Source organism: Chrysemys picta, chromosome 2 (assembly GCF_011386835.1).
Source record: "Chrysemys picta bellii isolate R12L10 chromosome 2, ASM1138683v2, whole genome shotgun sequence".
NCBI classification, from domain to species: domain Eukaryota; kingdom Metazoa; phylum Chordata; order Testudines; family Emydidae; genus Chrysemys; species Chrysemys picta.
In genome coordinates this window covers 63,347,857-63,365,119 of record NC_088792.1, presented here as the reverse complement: position 1 = coordinate 63,365,119, position 17,263 = coordinate 63,347,857, and the positions used below count along the sequence as shown (strand labels likewise).

At 40.1% G+C, this 17,263-nt stretch overlaps 1 protein-coding gene across 1 annotated transcript in view; it reads right to left on the bottom strand.

Annotated features, from left to right (window-relative positions):
* Positions 1 to 5,476: 5,476 nt before the first annotated feature.
* The window catches only part of IL6 (interleukin 6), a 36,296-nt gene continuing 24,509 nt past the window's right edge, over positions 5,477 to 17,263 (bottom strand). Inside the window, 5 exon segments of the mRNA XM_008170880.4 lie at positions 5,477 to 5,807; positions 8,511 to 8,657; positions 8,831 to 8,896; positions 8,898 to 8,945; positions 9,742 to 10,000. Of these exon segments, the coding sequence (XP_008169102.2) occupies positions 5,616 to 5,807; positions 8,511 to 8,657; positions 8,831 to 8,896; positions 8,898 to 8,945; positions 9,742 to 10,000 (712 nt within the window). The 3' untranslated portion in view covers positions 5,477 to 5,615.

Below are 17,263 nucleotides of genomic sequence, written 5' to 3'. Positions count from 1 at the left end.
GATGCTGGAGTGGGAGCCACGGGGGGAGTTGGGTGGGGATGGGAGGCTCCCTACCTGGCTCCTTGTGGCTCCCTGGAAGCGGTGACATGTCCCTTCCGCAGCTCCTATTGGCCTGGAACCACGGCTAGTGGGAGCTGCAGGGACAGTACCTGTGCAGAGGCAGCATGCAGAGCTGAGGGAGGGACATGTTGCAGCTTCTGGGGAACCCCCCCAAGCTAAGGGCTGCCCAGAGCCCTCACCCCCTCCTGTGCCCCAACCCCCAGCCCTGAACCCCCTCCCCCCCTCACAAACTCGTGCTGCTGCTGGATGGGGGGAGGGTGGTGGCCTGGGACTGCCCCACCAGTGGACAGTGGGGCTGGCCCAGAGGCTGCCCGAGCCGCACTGGCCCCTGCAGAAGTCACAGAGGTCCTGGAAAGTCACGGAATCCGTGACCTCCATAACAAACTTGCAGCCTTACTCATATCTTTTAGAAAAACTACAATCTTGAATTAAAAGTTGCCAGTGCTGGAGAATCAGCCATAACTTTTGGTACATTGTTCCAGTGCTTAAATGTCCTCACTCTTGCACTTTATTTCCAGTCTGAATTTGTCTAGCTTCAACTTCCAGTCCTTGGATCATGTTATACCTTTCTCTGATAGATTGAAGAATCCATTATCAAATATTTTTCTCTCTGTAGGTACTTTGTGATCAAGTCACCCCTTAACCTTCTCTTTGTTAAACTAAATAGATTGAGCTCCTTGACTCTGTCATTATAAGGCAGTGGTTTTCAAACTGGGGTACATGTCAGGGGGTACATGAGAAAAATCCCGCAATGGTGAACAACTCACTCTATTTAGTAAGACTTGGCAATCTAATAATAGGTATATTATGACTCTCTCAGATTGGAGTATGAAGTAGGTCTACATTATTTGGAGAGTGGTATACAGCCTAAAAAGTTTGAAAATCTCTGCTGTAAAGCATATTTTCAACTCCTATAATTATTCTCAGGGTTCTCTGAACCTTATTCTATTTATCAGCATGCTTTTTGAATTGGAGACACCAGTACTGGACAGTGTTCAGCCGCAGTTACACCAGTGCCAAATGCAGAGACTTGAGATTCCCTTGTTATACATCCAAGGATTGTATTTGCCTTGCTGGCCCCAGTGTTGTACTGGGAGTTCGTGTCCAGCTGATTATCCACTATGACACCAAAATCTTGGTCACTGTTTATTAAAACACATATTGTTTATTTGTGCCCATCTTACCAAGCAATCCAGATCCCTCTGTATCAGTGACCTGTTTTCTTCATTATTTACCAATCTGAATTTTTGTGTCATCTGTAAACTTTATAATTGATTTATGTTTTCTTCCAGTTCATTGATAAAAATGTTAAAATAGTGTAGGACCAAGAACTAATCCCTGAGGACCACAAGAGAAACACCCTCTCAAAGATGATTTCCCATTTACAATGACATTTTGAGACTTATCAGTTAATTAACTTTTAATTCATGTAATGTGTGCTGTGTTAATTTTATATCATTCTAGTTTTTTAATCAAAATGTCATTCAGTACCAAGTCAAATGTCTTACAAGAAGTCTAAGTATTAGGTCAATGCTATTACCTTTATTGACCAAACTTGTAATCTCATAAAAAATCAAGTTAGTTTGAAAGGCTCTATTTTCCATAAACCCATACTGATTGGCATTAATTATATTATCCTCCTTTAATTTTTGATTAATTAAGTCCCATATCAGCTGCTCCGATATTTTGCCCAGGATTGATGTCAGACTGACAGGCCTATAATTACCGAACTCATCCCATTTAGACTTTTAAAACATTGGTACAACATTAGCTTTCCTCCAGTCTTCTGGAACTTCTCAACTGTTCCAAGACTTATTGAAAATCAATATTAACAATGTTCTTCATTAACATTAACAATCCATGCTTCTCAACAAGCTGTTTTAAAACTCTTGCATACAAATTATCTGGACCTGCTGATTTATAAATTTCTAATTTTAGTAGTTGCTCTTTAACATCCTTCTGAGATACTAGTGGAATGGAAAGAACATGTTCATATGATACGACTACATCATATTTTGCACCAGAGCAGAAATATTTATTGAACACTTCTACCTTTTCTGCATTATTATTATTGATAATTCTACCATTTGCATCTTGTAATGGACCAGTACTATTGTTAGGATTCTTTGTTCATAATGTACATTTAAAAAATTCCTTATTGTCCTTAACTCTGCTGGTGATAGATTTCTCTTTGTGTCCCTTTTGTGTCTCTTACCAATTTTATAGAATTCCTAGCTTCAGTTTTATATTAATTACTATTGACTTCCCCTTTCTTCCATTTGTTATATACTACTATTTATAGCTGCCTTCACTTCTCCTCTAAACCAGGTCAATTTTTTAACCAGCACAGCTTTCTTTCTCAATTGTAGGATAGTGGCTTTCTGGCCATCTAGTAAAGTATTCTCAAACAATTCCCAATCATTCACATTTTTCTGATTAATTTCTTCCATCCAGCTGATTTGGCTCATAATTATTTTCAGTTTTGTGAAATTGGTCATTTTAAAGCACCAAGTACATACATTACTGCTTTGGACTTTATTCTGTTTGTGCATTGTAAATGTGATCAAGTCATGATCACTTGTACTTAATCCACCATTGATTTTTCATTCTGTGATCAGTTTCTCTTTATTTCTCAAGATGAGATCTAAATTAGAATTTCCCTATGTGGGATGCAATGCTTTTTGAGTTAGGAAATTGTTGTCTATAGTAAGAAATTCTGAGGATGTTTTAGGAGTGGGAGTATGAGACTTCCAGCACTGTTACTCAAATCAAAGTCACTTATGATCACATAGCTTGTTTTCCTAAACATTATAGATAGGGGACTAGAGCCCTTTAAGAACCTAGTGTGATTTGGTGGTCTGTAACAGACACTAACTAATACCCCATCTTGTACTTTCTGTTAGGGCATTGATCTGTAAGCATTCAAGATCATTTTCTTCCGAGTTGTCAGCGACTCAGAAAGAGGTAATGCCATTTTTGACATTTTGTCCAGTTGATCCTTCATAACTAGGTTATAACCATTGATTTTAATAGACCAACCACGTGAATCATCCCACCAGGTTTCAGTAAAATCAACTGGATCAAATATGTGCTCATAAAGCAATGCCAACTCCTCTTGATTGTTAACTAGGTTCCCTAGCATTGGTGTATAGGCAATTAAAGAATTTCTTCTTTTTTTGTCCTTTGATTAATTTTGTTTTCTTAACATCTTGATTTTGTGCTAAATGAGTGCTCATGTTTTCCCCTTTTTACTCTTCCCTTTTATTATTATCCCTCCTGAATATACTAGCCAGCCTTCCCCTGAGGAGGTTGGTTCTCCTTCAGTGAGATAGATGCCATCCAAACTGTACAGCTCCCTCTCCTCATAGAAGATGGACCAATGTTATACAGAACCCAAATCTTCCACGTTCTTCCACTTACCTAGCCAGCAGTTCACTTTCAGAAACTTCTGTGTTCCTTTGCTTGTGGAACAGGGAGGATCTCTGAGAAGATTGCTTGGATATTCTCCTTTAGCATGCTTCTGAATTCCCTGAAGTTCTCTCTTATCTGTGAGCTATCCCATGACACAGCATCATTAGCACCACTATGAACTCTCCCCATTGGATCCTTGTCCATTGACTTCAGAAGCTTATCCAGTCAAGACTGACATCTCATGTCTTGGCTCCAGGAAGACAGAATACTGTCCCATTGTCTGCCTGTCTTTGCAGCATATGATTTTGATTCTTCTGAGTACTAAATGCCCACCAAGGATCATCTGTCTCCTGGGGCAGTTGGAGATCTCTTTTTGTGCCTGCTTGATTTTCTTACAGTTTGGGCTGAGCTGCTATCCACAGGAGTGACCCAAACATCTCTCCAGTCTCTCAGGCCAGTTGGATTTTGATAGAGAGCTTCCACAGTTTCCATACTGAGAACCTGGCATTGATTGGAAATTTCTAGCTCTGTGGAATTCCTCCTGGCTCTCTTTTCTCTGGTGACCACAGCCTGCCCATCCTTGTCTGTTTCCAGTCATGTAGAATGCTGCCGTGACCTCTTGCCTCTGGTGGTTGTACATTGCCAAGCCTCTTCTCTGACTTACTGTCTCTCTCTCTCTCTCTCTCTCTCTCTCTCTCTGACTTTTTGGTGGCCGTCCTTGAACCTGGGGTACTGGTGTTTCTCAGACCTGGCTGTCTAGGAACTCCTCAGCTTCTCTGATTCTCCATAGCGCTTCCACTTGACCTTCCAATCCAAGAATCTTTTCTTCCAGTGCAGCCACCAAATTGCACTTCATGCATAGGAAGTCCCTTCTGGCTTCAGGCAGGAAAGAAAACATGGGACATCTGTTGCAGGCTTATTGCTGGTCACCTTGAAATTGCACGTAAAGCTGAACCTGGAAGGAAAGCATCTCACATTCGCTCTCCAAATTACCTACTTTACACTGGACAGTACAAATGGCAAATAAAAGATTTGTACATCAAATGGATCCCTTTTTTATATATGGTACAGCATACAGAGCCTTCATTAAATATTTTTTCAGTGGCATAGATCCCTCTAGCAATCAGATCTGTTACCCTGGACTGTATTTGTCCTCCATTAGGGCAAGGATCAAGACTCCTGTTTCCTTTATATGTGCTGCTGTAGATTGTTTGTTGGCAGGGGGATATATTTTTCTAATATCTGCATGTGGATCATTTGAGGCAAGTTGCCATAGGTGTTTTTGTTAATGGTTTTCACCTTTAGTCTAACAATGTGGGATGACAGTAGTGGTCCTCAACCTAATTAGCATTGTGAGCCACATATGCAGAATGTGTTATGTTTGCCACATCTACAGAATATATATACTATCTGTATGGCCCTGAGGATGTCACATGGGCTGCAGGTGTGTGCTGATTGGCCCGCAAGCGGCCCGCGGGTCAGAGATTGAGAACCACTGAATTAGAGTTTGCTCCTGTTAGGCTGATTTTTATCATTCTTTTTAATAATTGACTCTTTATGTAGCTGTTTTTAGAAACTTTGATCTAGTTACCCAAAAAATAATAATATTCCAGAATGGCTGTTGAATGAAGGCAATGTAGAATATAAATAATTCTAGGGGTGAAGATTGGGTATATCAGAATTCCTTACTTTTATTTAAATACATACAAGCTAGTCTGTTTGTTTTTTAATCTGCTTTTATTTTTCTTTAAATATAAATAGATGTTAAATACTCTCTCACACATTTTCAAAGCACAAATTACTCTTTTCATTTTACATACAACATACAGCCATCTCAAGTGAATTTTTTTTCCTGAATATTAAATGAAATCAGCTTGTATTGTAAACAGTGGTAATAAATACTGGTTGTGGTAGTAAATATTGAAATAAACTAGACCGTTTAAATTATCTCTAAATCCTGGGAAAATAAATAGGCAATATTTTTTTAAAAATAAATATTTTAAAAAACAATAAATACATTTGTAAAAGGAAATCTTAATAAAATATAAACTATTCTGATTACTTCTGGTTCTTAAAATAGAACAACATTGTCATCTGCCACATGACAGATTTTGTGATGAAGGAATGTGCCTGAATTAAAACATTCAAACACTGAGATTCCTGGAGTTTTTCAGATATCGAACAGCCCTCACAGTTTTCTCCATGAATGAAGTAAAGTCCCGGAGGATGAGATGGGTGCTGATTTTCTCTATCCATTTTTTATTTGACTTCAGTTTTGCAAAAAGTGTGCTCTGGGTAGCTGGGTCTGGCATGATCACTGCATCAGGATTTTTCACCTATGACAAAGAAAATGAAAATACATTGGTTATAATACTATAAAATGTTCTTGATGGAAAGGATCTGCCTTTATGCATGTGAAAAATGCAAAAGATGCTTACAAGAAAGCACATGCTTTTCTTTGCTGTACTATTGGGTCAGCAGATAGTCTGACGGGGCTATATAACTTTATTTATCCCCACTGTAATCTATGGTACTTGAGTTTCATTTGTAGCTGGTACTACTTGTGCTAGGGAATCTTTTTTGGAATCTGACTATATGGCCTTATCTATACCACAAAATAAAATGGTGTTTGAACGTAATTGTAAACAGTTGAGTTAGACACGTGATGCTAAATTGTCCAGGACAATCAATATATCCACCAACTGTGTGGCTAGCTGACAAGATTTGTCCTGATCTATACTGACCACTAAGCCTCATGCCATCTAACTTTGTTGTTCGCAGTCATGTTCAAATGCAGTCAAATTCTGTAGTAGAGATAGGGTAAAATTTTCAAAAGTGCCTAAGGGGTATGTCTACACTCGAGATTTTACAGTGGAGCAGCTGCAAGCTGTGTGTGTAGCTGCACTAAGCCCATGGGCGAGAGTTCTCCTGTCAGCTTAACTATTCCAGCACCCGTGAGTGGCAGGAGCTATGTCAGCTGGAGAAGCTCTTCCATTGACAAAGTGCTGTCCACACCGGCACTTATGTCGGTGTAACTTATGTCACTTGGGAATGTTTACTCACACATCAGAGGGACATTAATTATGCCAGCATAAGCTGTAGTGTAGACATAGCTTGAGTCCTGTTTTCAAAAGTACTGAGACACTTAACAGCCTAAGTCCTATTGACTTTCAATGAGACTGAAGCTCTTAAGTGCCTAAGGCACTTCTGAAAATGGGACTCAGGTGCTTTTGAAATTTTTACCTGAGTTCTAGGTGGTTCATAAAGTACAAATCCTTGCAGCCTTCTCTCAGGATCCAGGCTACCATCTAAGAAATGCTGAAAGCAGTGTACTGTAAGCTGGAACATCTCTTTTTAAATTTTAATTGAATTAATTGAATTGTGTAAAAAATGCATGTCCTTTTCATTAAAATAACTTGAAGGGGTGGATTCTGAGCACACACCTCTGTGGGTGCATCTCTGATTCCTTGCTGCATACTGCAGAGTTCTGTGTGGAGGACCTCCGCAGAACCACAAAGGAATATGGGCATGCTGACATGGCAATGGTTCTATGGATCTACTTGACCACAAACTAACAACAGGTGAGCAATAGTACTGCCCATACTCCCCATACTCAGTAGCAGCTAGGGCAGTTTGGCTGTATGGGTGGCCCAGGTCCCACTTCCTAATTGGGAAGGAAGACTCTATTTCTACTCCCCAGGATCTCTCATTGTTATTGTTCCTACAGGCACAGGTTTTACTTGTGAGCTTTTTATTAGGGCATTATGTTTAGTTCCAGCCAGTTTCAATCAGTTTCTCACTTTCATGAAGGCTAAAGTCTCACTGAGTTCATCCAGTTATAGAGCAACACAGACAATTGCCACAAATCAATGTTTGCAATATATACAGGGTGAAATCAATGGTCCATTATCTTTTCACAACAGACTATTATTCTAGGTTATCACTGTGTGGAAAAAGTTCAGCTCCCCATTCATCTAAAAATGATGAAAATAAATATAATACAAAATGTATTTTATATATACAAATGGCTTTTCGAGGCATTGTAAAAACACCTTGTAGGGAAATAATGGCCTATAGTTTCCATAATTCTTGATCCTGCACCCCTCACTCACCTAAGTAGTTCTTCACCCGGTAGTTCCACTGACTACAAAGAATCTATTCACATGAAGAGCTATTAGTGCAAGTAAGAATTGCAGGAATGGAGTGAATTTTAAAGAGTTCCATTTCAAAGAATTGCAAAACATACAAGCACAGCTAGCGTGTCCTTTCAAGGTATTGCAAAACATCCAGAACAGCTATTAGAGCTGAATAGTATTTAATTTTCTGAGTCCAAAAATATTCAGGCTTTTGTAAAATGTTAAGGCGTTATCAAATGTGATGCAAAAAGCAAGTGTTTCTCTGTAGGTGACACTTGTTATTCAGCCCAAGTCATTAACCTATAGGTTGTGTTTATCAGCAATTCTATAACTTGGATGTTTGATTTATAACTAAAAATTTTTAATCATACCATACGATTCCCGCATGAAAGCTTGCTTTTATGAGATTTTAAATGTTTATATTGTTTATTAAAGGTATTCTCTAGTCTTTCTCTGGGTCACTTTAAAAGTATTTGTTTTTTACTTCAGTGGGAGTTTTGGATGTGAAAAGACTGCATGATTGAGTCCTAATTCTACAACTACTAGGGAAAAAATTAACAGAAAGCAGATTCTCTTTGTCACCAATCCAGCATCTACTTTTTTGTGTAATTTGCAAAATAATTTGGCACATTTACTTGCTAGAGCTGGTGTGCAAATTAGAGATAACAATAAACTGTAGAAATAACAATCTAATTGTCAGAAAATATTTGTAAAATCTAATTTACCATTGATATCCTTTCTCATATATATTGAGAACATGGATTTGTGGAGCCAGTCTGCTTCCATTGTAACCAATGGGATCACTATGTGTCTCATGTTATGTTTCAGAGCATTATATTTCTGACTCCTTTTCAAATCAAAGTCAAAAACAATTATGTATGGGTAAACATAAAAATAACTCACCATCTGCCTCACAGTATTTGCCAGATGCTTTGTACCATAACATATGGATTCCACTTTTTGCTTTTCACTAATAAATGTTTCTCGAACATATTCCAGGTATGTCTGAAATGTAAAAAGTCCACTGGAGATTCCGCTCAAGCATTTTTCCTAAAATGAGAGAAGGGTAAGGAAATTACTTATTGCAGAAAAAATTATTTGATGACAATATTGTTTCTATGTATCCGTTAACTAGCTAATGTTTATACAGTGCTTCAGTGAGCTTCTGATAAGGCCTTATGTGTTGGGTTATTAATTTATTATAAAAGTTATTGATTCCTTGCCTCATTGAATCCAGAGAGTAGACATCCATCTTCCTCTGTGATCTTGGGGAGGTTCAGATTGTTTTGGGGCAAGCATCTCCATACTGTTGTCACACACAGTAAATTTCTCACACATCTGGGAATAGACACAAAGATTTTATTATACCTTTATCACATTACCATTTTCCAGGCAAAAGGCACTGTATAACTATGTCAGTAGAAAGGCCTTGTGCATTACTGAAATCTCCACAAAAATGTTTTTTTTTTAATCAGCTTTTTAAATTGTTTTGCAGAATAGTCGAATATGTTGTCCTAACTAATTAGAAATCACTGTTACATTTTCTCAAGTATCAGAGGGGTAGCCGTGTTAGTCTGTATCCACAAAAACAACGAGGAGTCCGGTGGCACCTTAAAAACTAAGATTTATTTGGGCATAATTTGGCATTAATTGTTACATTTTCTATGCTTTTCCCATCAGAAACAATTTGCTGTAGTCTGTCTGATACACAGCATGGATACACTAATGCAGATTGGTATGCTTTCTAAGATGCATGTCTCAAATATTTGCTCCTTTAGAAGTCAGGAGACTGCATGTCCTGTAAAGAAAAATGCCCTGGGAGGCTGTGGATTGTGCCTGCCTACACTCACTCCACTTTTGACAAATATCTTCATGGCCCCATGAGCTTTTCAGGGCTAAGAGACATTCACTTCCATGCTATCTTATAAGCCCCCCCAGCCCAATCAGACAGAGAGGTGGCCAATTCCATGGCCAAGCTCAAGACAAATGACAACATGAGCCCACATAAAACAGCTGTAGGGAAGGCATAAAACAACAGATAGTCCCGTTTGCTGTTAAAACCTGTCAAGTGCAGCAAAGAACCGACCAACTCAGGTTGGGATCCCAGTCCTAGCTGCTTCCGTGTATTACCCACCTCATCCTTCAGCTTGACCGCTTGGCTGTGCAGCAGCCACGCCAGGGACTCGCAATCGGGCAGCGAGGGGCTTCTGGCAAGCAAGTCCGAGGGATCAACAAGTTCCTCTTCCCCGGAGGAATCCGGGAGAGGGACAGCTCTGGTCCCGAGGAGCAGTGTCGCTGCCAAGAGAAAGCCTGAGAAGAGGAAATAGACAAGGGAGCGGAGTGAAATCCTGCCGGTTAAATTGCACACACTGTCAGAAAGACAGCGGGAGAGCCTAGCTCACTCCGCTGCTGAGCGACTGACTGTGTTACTTACATCCCCGAAGATAATTCATTTCCTTCTCTTACCCCCCCCTTTGCTCTTTCAAAATAGTTGCTGGCCAGAGGGCTGGAGGGCTGAATGAGATGAAGGAATCCCTGATTTTGGGCATATTTATATTCATTGCCACTGGTCACTGGGAAAATCCCGTATTAGAAACTTTTTTTTTTGTCTTTTGTTGTAATGAAAACTGCTATTTGGTTTCTAATGAAAGGGAGGTATAGGATACTATTGTGAAACACTTCAGGAAACTGAGCTCACTATATTAGCGAATTAAGGATGGAAAAATAGTAATAGGACAGAAACCCCCCTGCAGTATGTTCTGGACTACAGTAAATGACTCAAGCAGAAGGCTTCCACCTCTTGCCCCGGATACTCCTTTCACACCATCTTACTTGGCATTAAACCAAGGCTGCAGCTATCCCAAGAAACAAATGCATTCTTGAGAGAAAACAGACATTTAATAATTATTATGCCAGGTGCAGCAGAAGCAGTCATCAGGAGAGCCCTTATAAGGGAAAGGAAACATAATTTAATCCCCTAAATAATTGGTAGACCATTCAGAACAAATTACAACTCATAAAAATATACAAATAAAAAAAAGACTGTAATTCTCAAAAGGGTGAATTGGATGGTAGATGATGGACAGCAGTGAGTATCAGTTACTGTTAATTATTTTAACAGAATCCAGTAGTGTGGTAGGCACATCAAAGTACATTTTGGCCTGGTATAAATGAGAAAATTGTGCTAGTTTAACTAAATGACTTGATAAATTGATTTAAATTGGTTCAGTCTAGTGTGTGGATACTCTTATTTGGGTTAAGGAGTGCCTTATAATAAACTGATTTTAGCTAAATCAGTTTCTAAATAGATTTGTTGAAATGTATACAGTTTTTTCATGTGGACAAGACCATAAAAACACGTTTCCTTCACTAAAGACTTGCATTCTAATTCTAGTCATGATATGACAAGATGGAGAATGGGGGAGAAGAGTATGTGGTAAGGAAGGAGCAAGGTGACAGCAGTAAGATTACATGGTTAATGTGTTTGGATGTCTGCACAGCTTGTGCAGATTATCAATTTATTATTAGTAAAATATAGGGCTGTCAGTTAATAGCAGTTAATTCACACAATTAACTCAAAAAGATTTAAGAAATTAATCTCAATTAATCACATTTTAATTGCACTGTTAAATAATAGAATACCAATTTAAATTTATTAAATATCTTTGGATGTTTTTCTATTTTTTTAAATATATTGATTTCTATTACAACATAGAATACAAAGTGTACAGTGCTCACTTTGTATTATTATTTTTGATAAACAAAAGAAATACTATTTTTCAATTCGCCTCATACAAGTACTTTAGTGCAATCTTTTTATTATGAAAGTGTAATTTACAAATATAGATTTTTTTTACATAACTGCACTCAAAAACAAAACAATGTAAATCTTTAGAGCCTACAAATCCACTGAGTCCTACTTCTTGTTCAGCCAATCGCTCAGAAAAACAAGTTTGTTTACATTTACGGGAGATACTGCTGTCTGCTTATTATTTACAATGTCACCTGAAAGTGAGAACAGGCATTTGCATGGCACTTTTGTAGCCGGTATTGCAACGTATTTATGTGCCAGATATGCTAAACATTCGTATGCCCCTTCATGCTTTGGCCACCATTCCAGAGGACATGCTTCCATGTTGATGATGCTCGTTAAAAAGCAATGTGTTAATTAAATTTGTGACTGAACTCCTTGGGGGAGAGTTGCATGTCTCCTGCTGTTTTACCTGCATTCTTCCATATATTTCATCTTATAGCAGTCTTGGATAATGACCCTGCACATGTTTTTCATTTTAAGAACACTTTCACTGCATATTTGACAAAGCACAAAGAAGGTACCACTGTGAGATTTCCAAGCGTGAAAGTAACTGAGGACACTTAGCAGTACGGGGGTGGGGTGGGGAAGGTGTTGGCTCTGGCCCCTGGAAGGGGTGGGGCCTCGGGTGGAAGGGACGGGGCTGGGGGAGTCAGCATCCCCCAGCCAGCCCTTGGCCAACGCTGCCTGGGGCTCCTGTGTTGATTTAAAGGGCCCAGAGCTCCGGACGCCACTGCTGCAGTAGCGGCAGTGGCGTCCGGAGCTCCGGGCCCTTTTAAATCGCCGGCCCCAGGGCAGCTGCTCCCTTTGCCCCCCCTGCCCGTCAGCAGCCAGGGAGTGCAAAAGGGACAGGGACGTTAAAACGCTGCAGGGTCCTTTGCTGCGGCAGCACTTTAACATTGCTGCTCCTTCCCCCCACCCCCGTCGGCGGCCCTGCCGGTACGGACCCTACAGGGGAGGCAAAAGGGGCAGGGACATTAAAGTGCTGCCACGGCAGTGCTTTAATGTGGGCTGGGTATGGGCCGGTGCGGGTTCTTACCGGTACGGAGTACCGGCCCGTACCAGCTCACTTTCACCCCTGGAGATTTCTAAAGATAGCTATAGCACTCGACCTCAAGGTTTAAGAATCTGAAGTGCCTTCCAAAATCTGAGAGGGAGGAGGTGTGGAACATGCTTTCAGAAGAGTTAAAAGAGCATCACTCCGATGCGGAAACTTCAGAACCCAAACCACCAAAAAAGAAAATCAGCCTTCTGCTGGTGGCATCTGACTTAGATGATGAAAGTGACCATGCGTCAGTCTGCACTGCTTTGGATCATTATCGAGCAGATCCTGTCATCAGTATGGACACATGTCCTCTGGAATGGTAGTTGAAGATGAAGGGACATATGAATCTTTAGCACATCTGGCACATAAATATCTTGCAATGTTGGCTTCAACAGTGCCATGCAAACATCTGTTCTCACTTTCAGGTGACATTGTAAAGAAGAGGGCAGCATAATCTCCTGTAAATGTAAACAAACTTGTTTGTCTTAGCGATTGGCTGAACAAGAAGTACATCTGAATGGACTTGTAGGCTCTAAAGTTTTATATAGTTTTATTTTTGAGTGCAGTTATTTGTGTGTACATAATTCTACATTTGTAAGTTCAACTTTCATTATAAAGATATTGCACTACAGTACTTGTATGAGGTGAATTTCTTTTGTTTCTTACAGTGCAAATATTTGTAATCAAAAATAATAATATAAAGTGAGCACTGTACACTTTGTATTCTGTTTGTAATTGAAATCAATATATTTGAAAATGTAGAAAATATCTAAAAATATTTAAATGAATGGTATTCTATTCTTGTTTAACAGTGCAATTCATTGTGAGATTAATCATGATTAATTTTTTTAATTGTTTGACAGCCCTAATAAAATATTAATTTACTTTCTATATGTATCATGGGAGAAGTGAGTGTTAAGGAGGAACAATGCTTCCCTTTTCTTCCGAACACATTCAGCTGTTCTTACAAAAAATGCTACAATATTTAATGCGTCATACTGGCAATTTATAGGAAAGTGCATTGTAGTAATTGTACGTAATTTGCTGCAGTGTGGAAATGTGGTCAACAACCCCCTTGTCACAAAGTGCAGAGACCACCAAACCCATTTTACTTGACCATAAATCTGATCGGAGCCATTTGAACTCTGTAGATGAGAAGCCAGAGCAAAGACCTTCTGTAGCACAAAGCCCTCTGATACCCCCTTTATGCATATCAGAGCATTAATTTCATATGATCAATCAATATATTTAAATGTAACACTGACATTAGATAATCTAATCTAATGTATCAAAACATTAGAACCAGATCAAACCAATGGCCATCTAGTATTCTCCCTCTGAGACTGGCCAATTCAGAGGAAGGCATAAAACACACACAGCCACAGGTGTGGACAGTTATGCCTAAGAGGAAAGTTTCTTACTAATCACAGACAGTAAGTGGTTGACATGAAGCCTGGAAGTTGAGATCCCTTATATATACTTTTTGTCCTACCTAGTGAAATTGCAGGTATTCTTATTATTCATATAAAAATCTAATTTTTTTTAGAATTATTTTAAGCATTTTTCTTCATTACTATCTTACGGCAAGGAGTTTAGAAGATTAATTTTGTATAACATGATCATTGTTTGCAATGTTGTTGTAACCATGTCGGTCCCAGGCTATTGAAGAGAGACAAGATGGGTGAGGTAGTATCTGTTATTGGACCAACTTCTCTTGGTGAGAGAGACAAGTTTTAGGTCTGGGAAACTTAGGGCTTGTCTTCACGTATCATGCTACAGAAGTGCAGCTGCGCCACTGCAGTGCTTTAGTGAAGACGCTACTATACTGATGGGAGAACTTCTCATGTCAGTATAGTTAATACACCTCCCCATGAGGCGGAAGAGCTTCTCCCATCGACGTAGCGCTGTTTACATAGGGGATTAAGTTGATATAACTACGTCGCTCAGGGGTGTGGATTTTTCATACTCCTGAGCGACATAGTTGATGTAGGTCTGTAGTGTAGACATGGCCTCAGAGTGTCACGACTAAATACAGGGTGGAAAATATTTTTTAGTGTAAATAGTTAACACATATTTCAAGGGACTAGTCCGGGTGAAATGAAGCCCATCTGTTATCCGTACAGTAGAACATAACACCTATAGCACCTACATGTTCATATGATTAAAAACTCCGTAAGGGTGGGATTTTCAAAAGTACTCATTGTTGGTCTTACTCATCTCCGGTGCAATCAATGGGAGTTCTACCATTAATTTAAATGGCTGCAAAGGTAGGCCAATACTAAGAGCTTTTAAAAACCATACCCTAATCCCCCCTGCCCTTTTTAACTATTGATGTTCACAAAGGTAACTCTGAATACAAATGTTGTTTTCATAAGGATGAGGGGAAGTGTGGGTTCCTCTCAAGTTTGCTACCCTCAGCGGAAATGGTAATACCACTGGAAAATTCTAAAGAATGCTGAGGTGTAGGAATCAGAGAATGTCAGCTGCCAGATGCATGCTTAGGCCTGGTCTACACTGGGGCGGGGGGGGGGGGGGGGGATCGATCTAAGATATGCAACTTCAGCTACGAGAATAGCGTAGCTGAAGTCGACATATCTTAGATCGACTTAGAATTACTTACTTCGCGTCCTCGCGACGCAGGATCGATGGCCGCTGCCCCCCTGTCGACTTTGCTTCCCGCCTCTCCCGAGCTGGAGTTCAGCAGTCGACAGGAGAGCAATCGGGGATAGATTTATCCCGTCTACACTACACGCGATAAATCGATCCCCGATAGATCGATCGTTACCCGCCGATCTGGCGGCTAGTGTAGACGTACCCTTAGAAGAACCTCAAACAAGGGTGGAGAAGGAAAACAATGCTAATGTCAGCAAAAGAAGGATGTCTGCTAAATGAGTAAAATAAATGGATAAATAACTGGCATTTCTGTATAGAAAAGAAATGTTTGAATAAAGATTTGAATAACTACTGCTAGAGCTCCTATATATTCCACTCTTCTTTATTTACATTCTTGTTTTTAAAAATCTCCAATATTCTACAGTAATAATCCAAACCACTACAGTTTGGGATGTGCTTATTGCAGTATTTGAGACTATTACTCTAGGATACTACAGTTCTTTTAATAAACGTAGGAATGCTACTAAGCATGTAGTTTTGTGCTTCTATAGAGAAATCTTTTCAGAGTGTGGAAGAGAACCTCCATCATTTGTAGCCCATTAAAATTGGGATCAGAATAAAGAATGAACAAATGGCATCTACATGACTGACCGTCTCTTGAGAAGGAATTTAAGCCAATTTCACGGACATCGTTTTGGTTTATATTCTCACATGATTTCCCCAGCATTTATACAGGACTCCTGTGAATATTAAATTAGGGGGTCCTTGCACCCTCAACAAGACAAGCTTGTTTCTATTGAGGAGCCTTTGTGCTTACAATCCCTGAAGTTGCAGGTCCTGTTGGTGCCAGAGTGGATTCTCTTCCTCAGTCTTCTGAGGATCCCTGAAAGCTAAATATGATAACCTCAGCCAGAATCTGCCTCCATTCAAGAACTGAGAGAATTTCCACTCCCAAGTATTTCCAAATAAATCTCCATTGGCTCTATTGGGTGCTGTTGAATGAGGTAGCATTAAACCAAGGTGCCTTGTGACACAGCTGAAGTAAACAGGTCCTTTACTGTCCTGTATTAGCACAGTTCATAGCCAGAGGGATTTCTTCATTTGCAAATGTACACCAAAGGATTCCTTTTCATTAAGAGAAGTCATTTTGCTGCATTGCAGTTTACTTGTTGGTTATTTGCCAGTTCTCAGGGGAACTGCAGAGACATTTGGGATTTTTGCATGAAAAGCGCTGGGGAGTGAACATTTTTCTCCCCTGGTGGCACATACTCATCATTTTAAAACCACAGGCCCAGTGAAAGGCAGTCAGAAATTTACTCTCTGAGCACCTCAACCAGCTCCATGTGCAAAGAGTTTGGATTCCCTTGCTTGCCTATGTCTGGATGGTGGTGTTATGAGAGAAGGCTTTAGTTTGGGAGAGAAGTCCTTGGTCATCTTAAAGTTTGTGCGTTGGTTTTCCAGATTTGCCTGCTTACTCAAGAGGAGAATTTATGTCACTCGCTCTTCTGGACAAGCTCTGTGTTCCCCATGAGCCAATCCTGTTTTGTAGACTGTGGTAGATGAAAAAAGGCCATAGAGGCAACTACTCTCAAGGAATGTCGGAACACTCGGCAATTTAAACAGACAGAGCTTTGTAATGGATGTGCCTCTCAAATCAAAGTTATCACAAAATCAGAGAAGGAGAGTGTGTAAGGGATGGTAGATACCTTTTTGTAGCCTCTCAGGCTACAAAGTGCTTTCTAGTGCCAGGTTGATCAAGTGGTAATCAGTGTCTTTCAACCGTGAAAATGACTGTACCACTTGTCACGGAGACTAGGTCCACAGTGGGAGCAAGTTTTGGCAGCACAGTTATATCTACACTAGGGCTTTGCCCAGGACAGGTCAGGGCTCACACTTCTTCACAACCCCTGTCCAATCTAGCTATGCCAGTGTCACAGGGTCGGTGCTCCTCTGCTTCTTTTCCACCTGCACCCTGCGTTTAGGCTGGTATAGTAAAGAGACTTCCACACCTTCTTTTGCTGGATCACCCAAGTGTCTTTATTTACAGCGTTCGTGCAGTTCCCCAGTCTCCCAACAGCTAGCACCCCACAGACCCTCCCTTGGGTTTCCTCCCTTTGAGGCTTCCGCCTTCGGTAAGGAGACAGTGATACTACTACCCTCCTGTCTCTTCCCAGTCTAGCCTCCTCT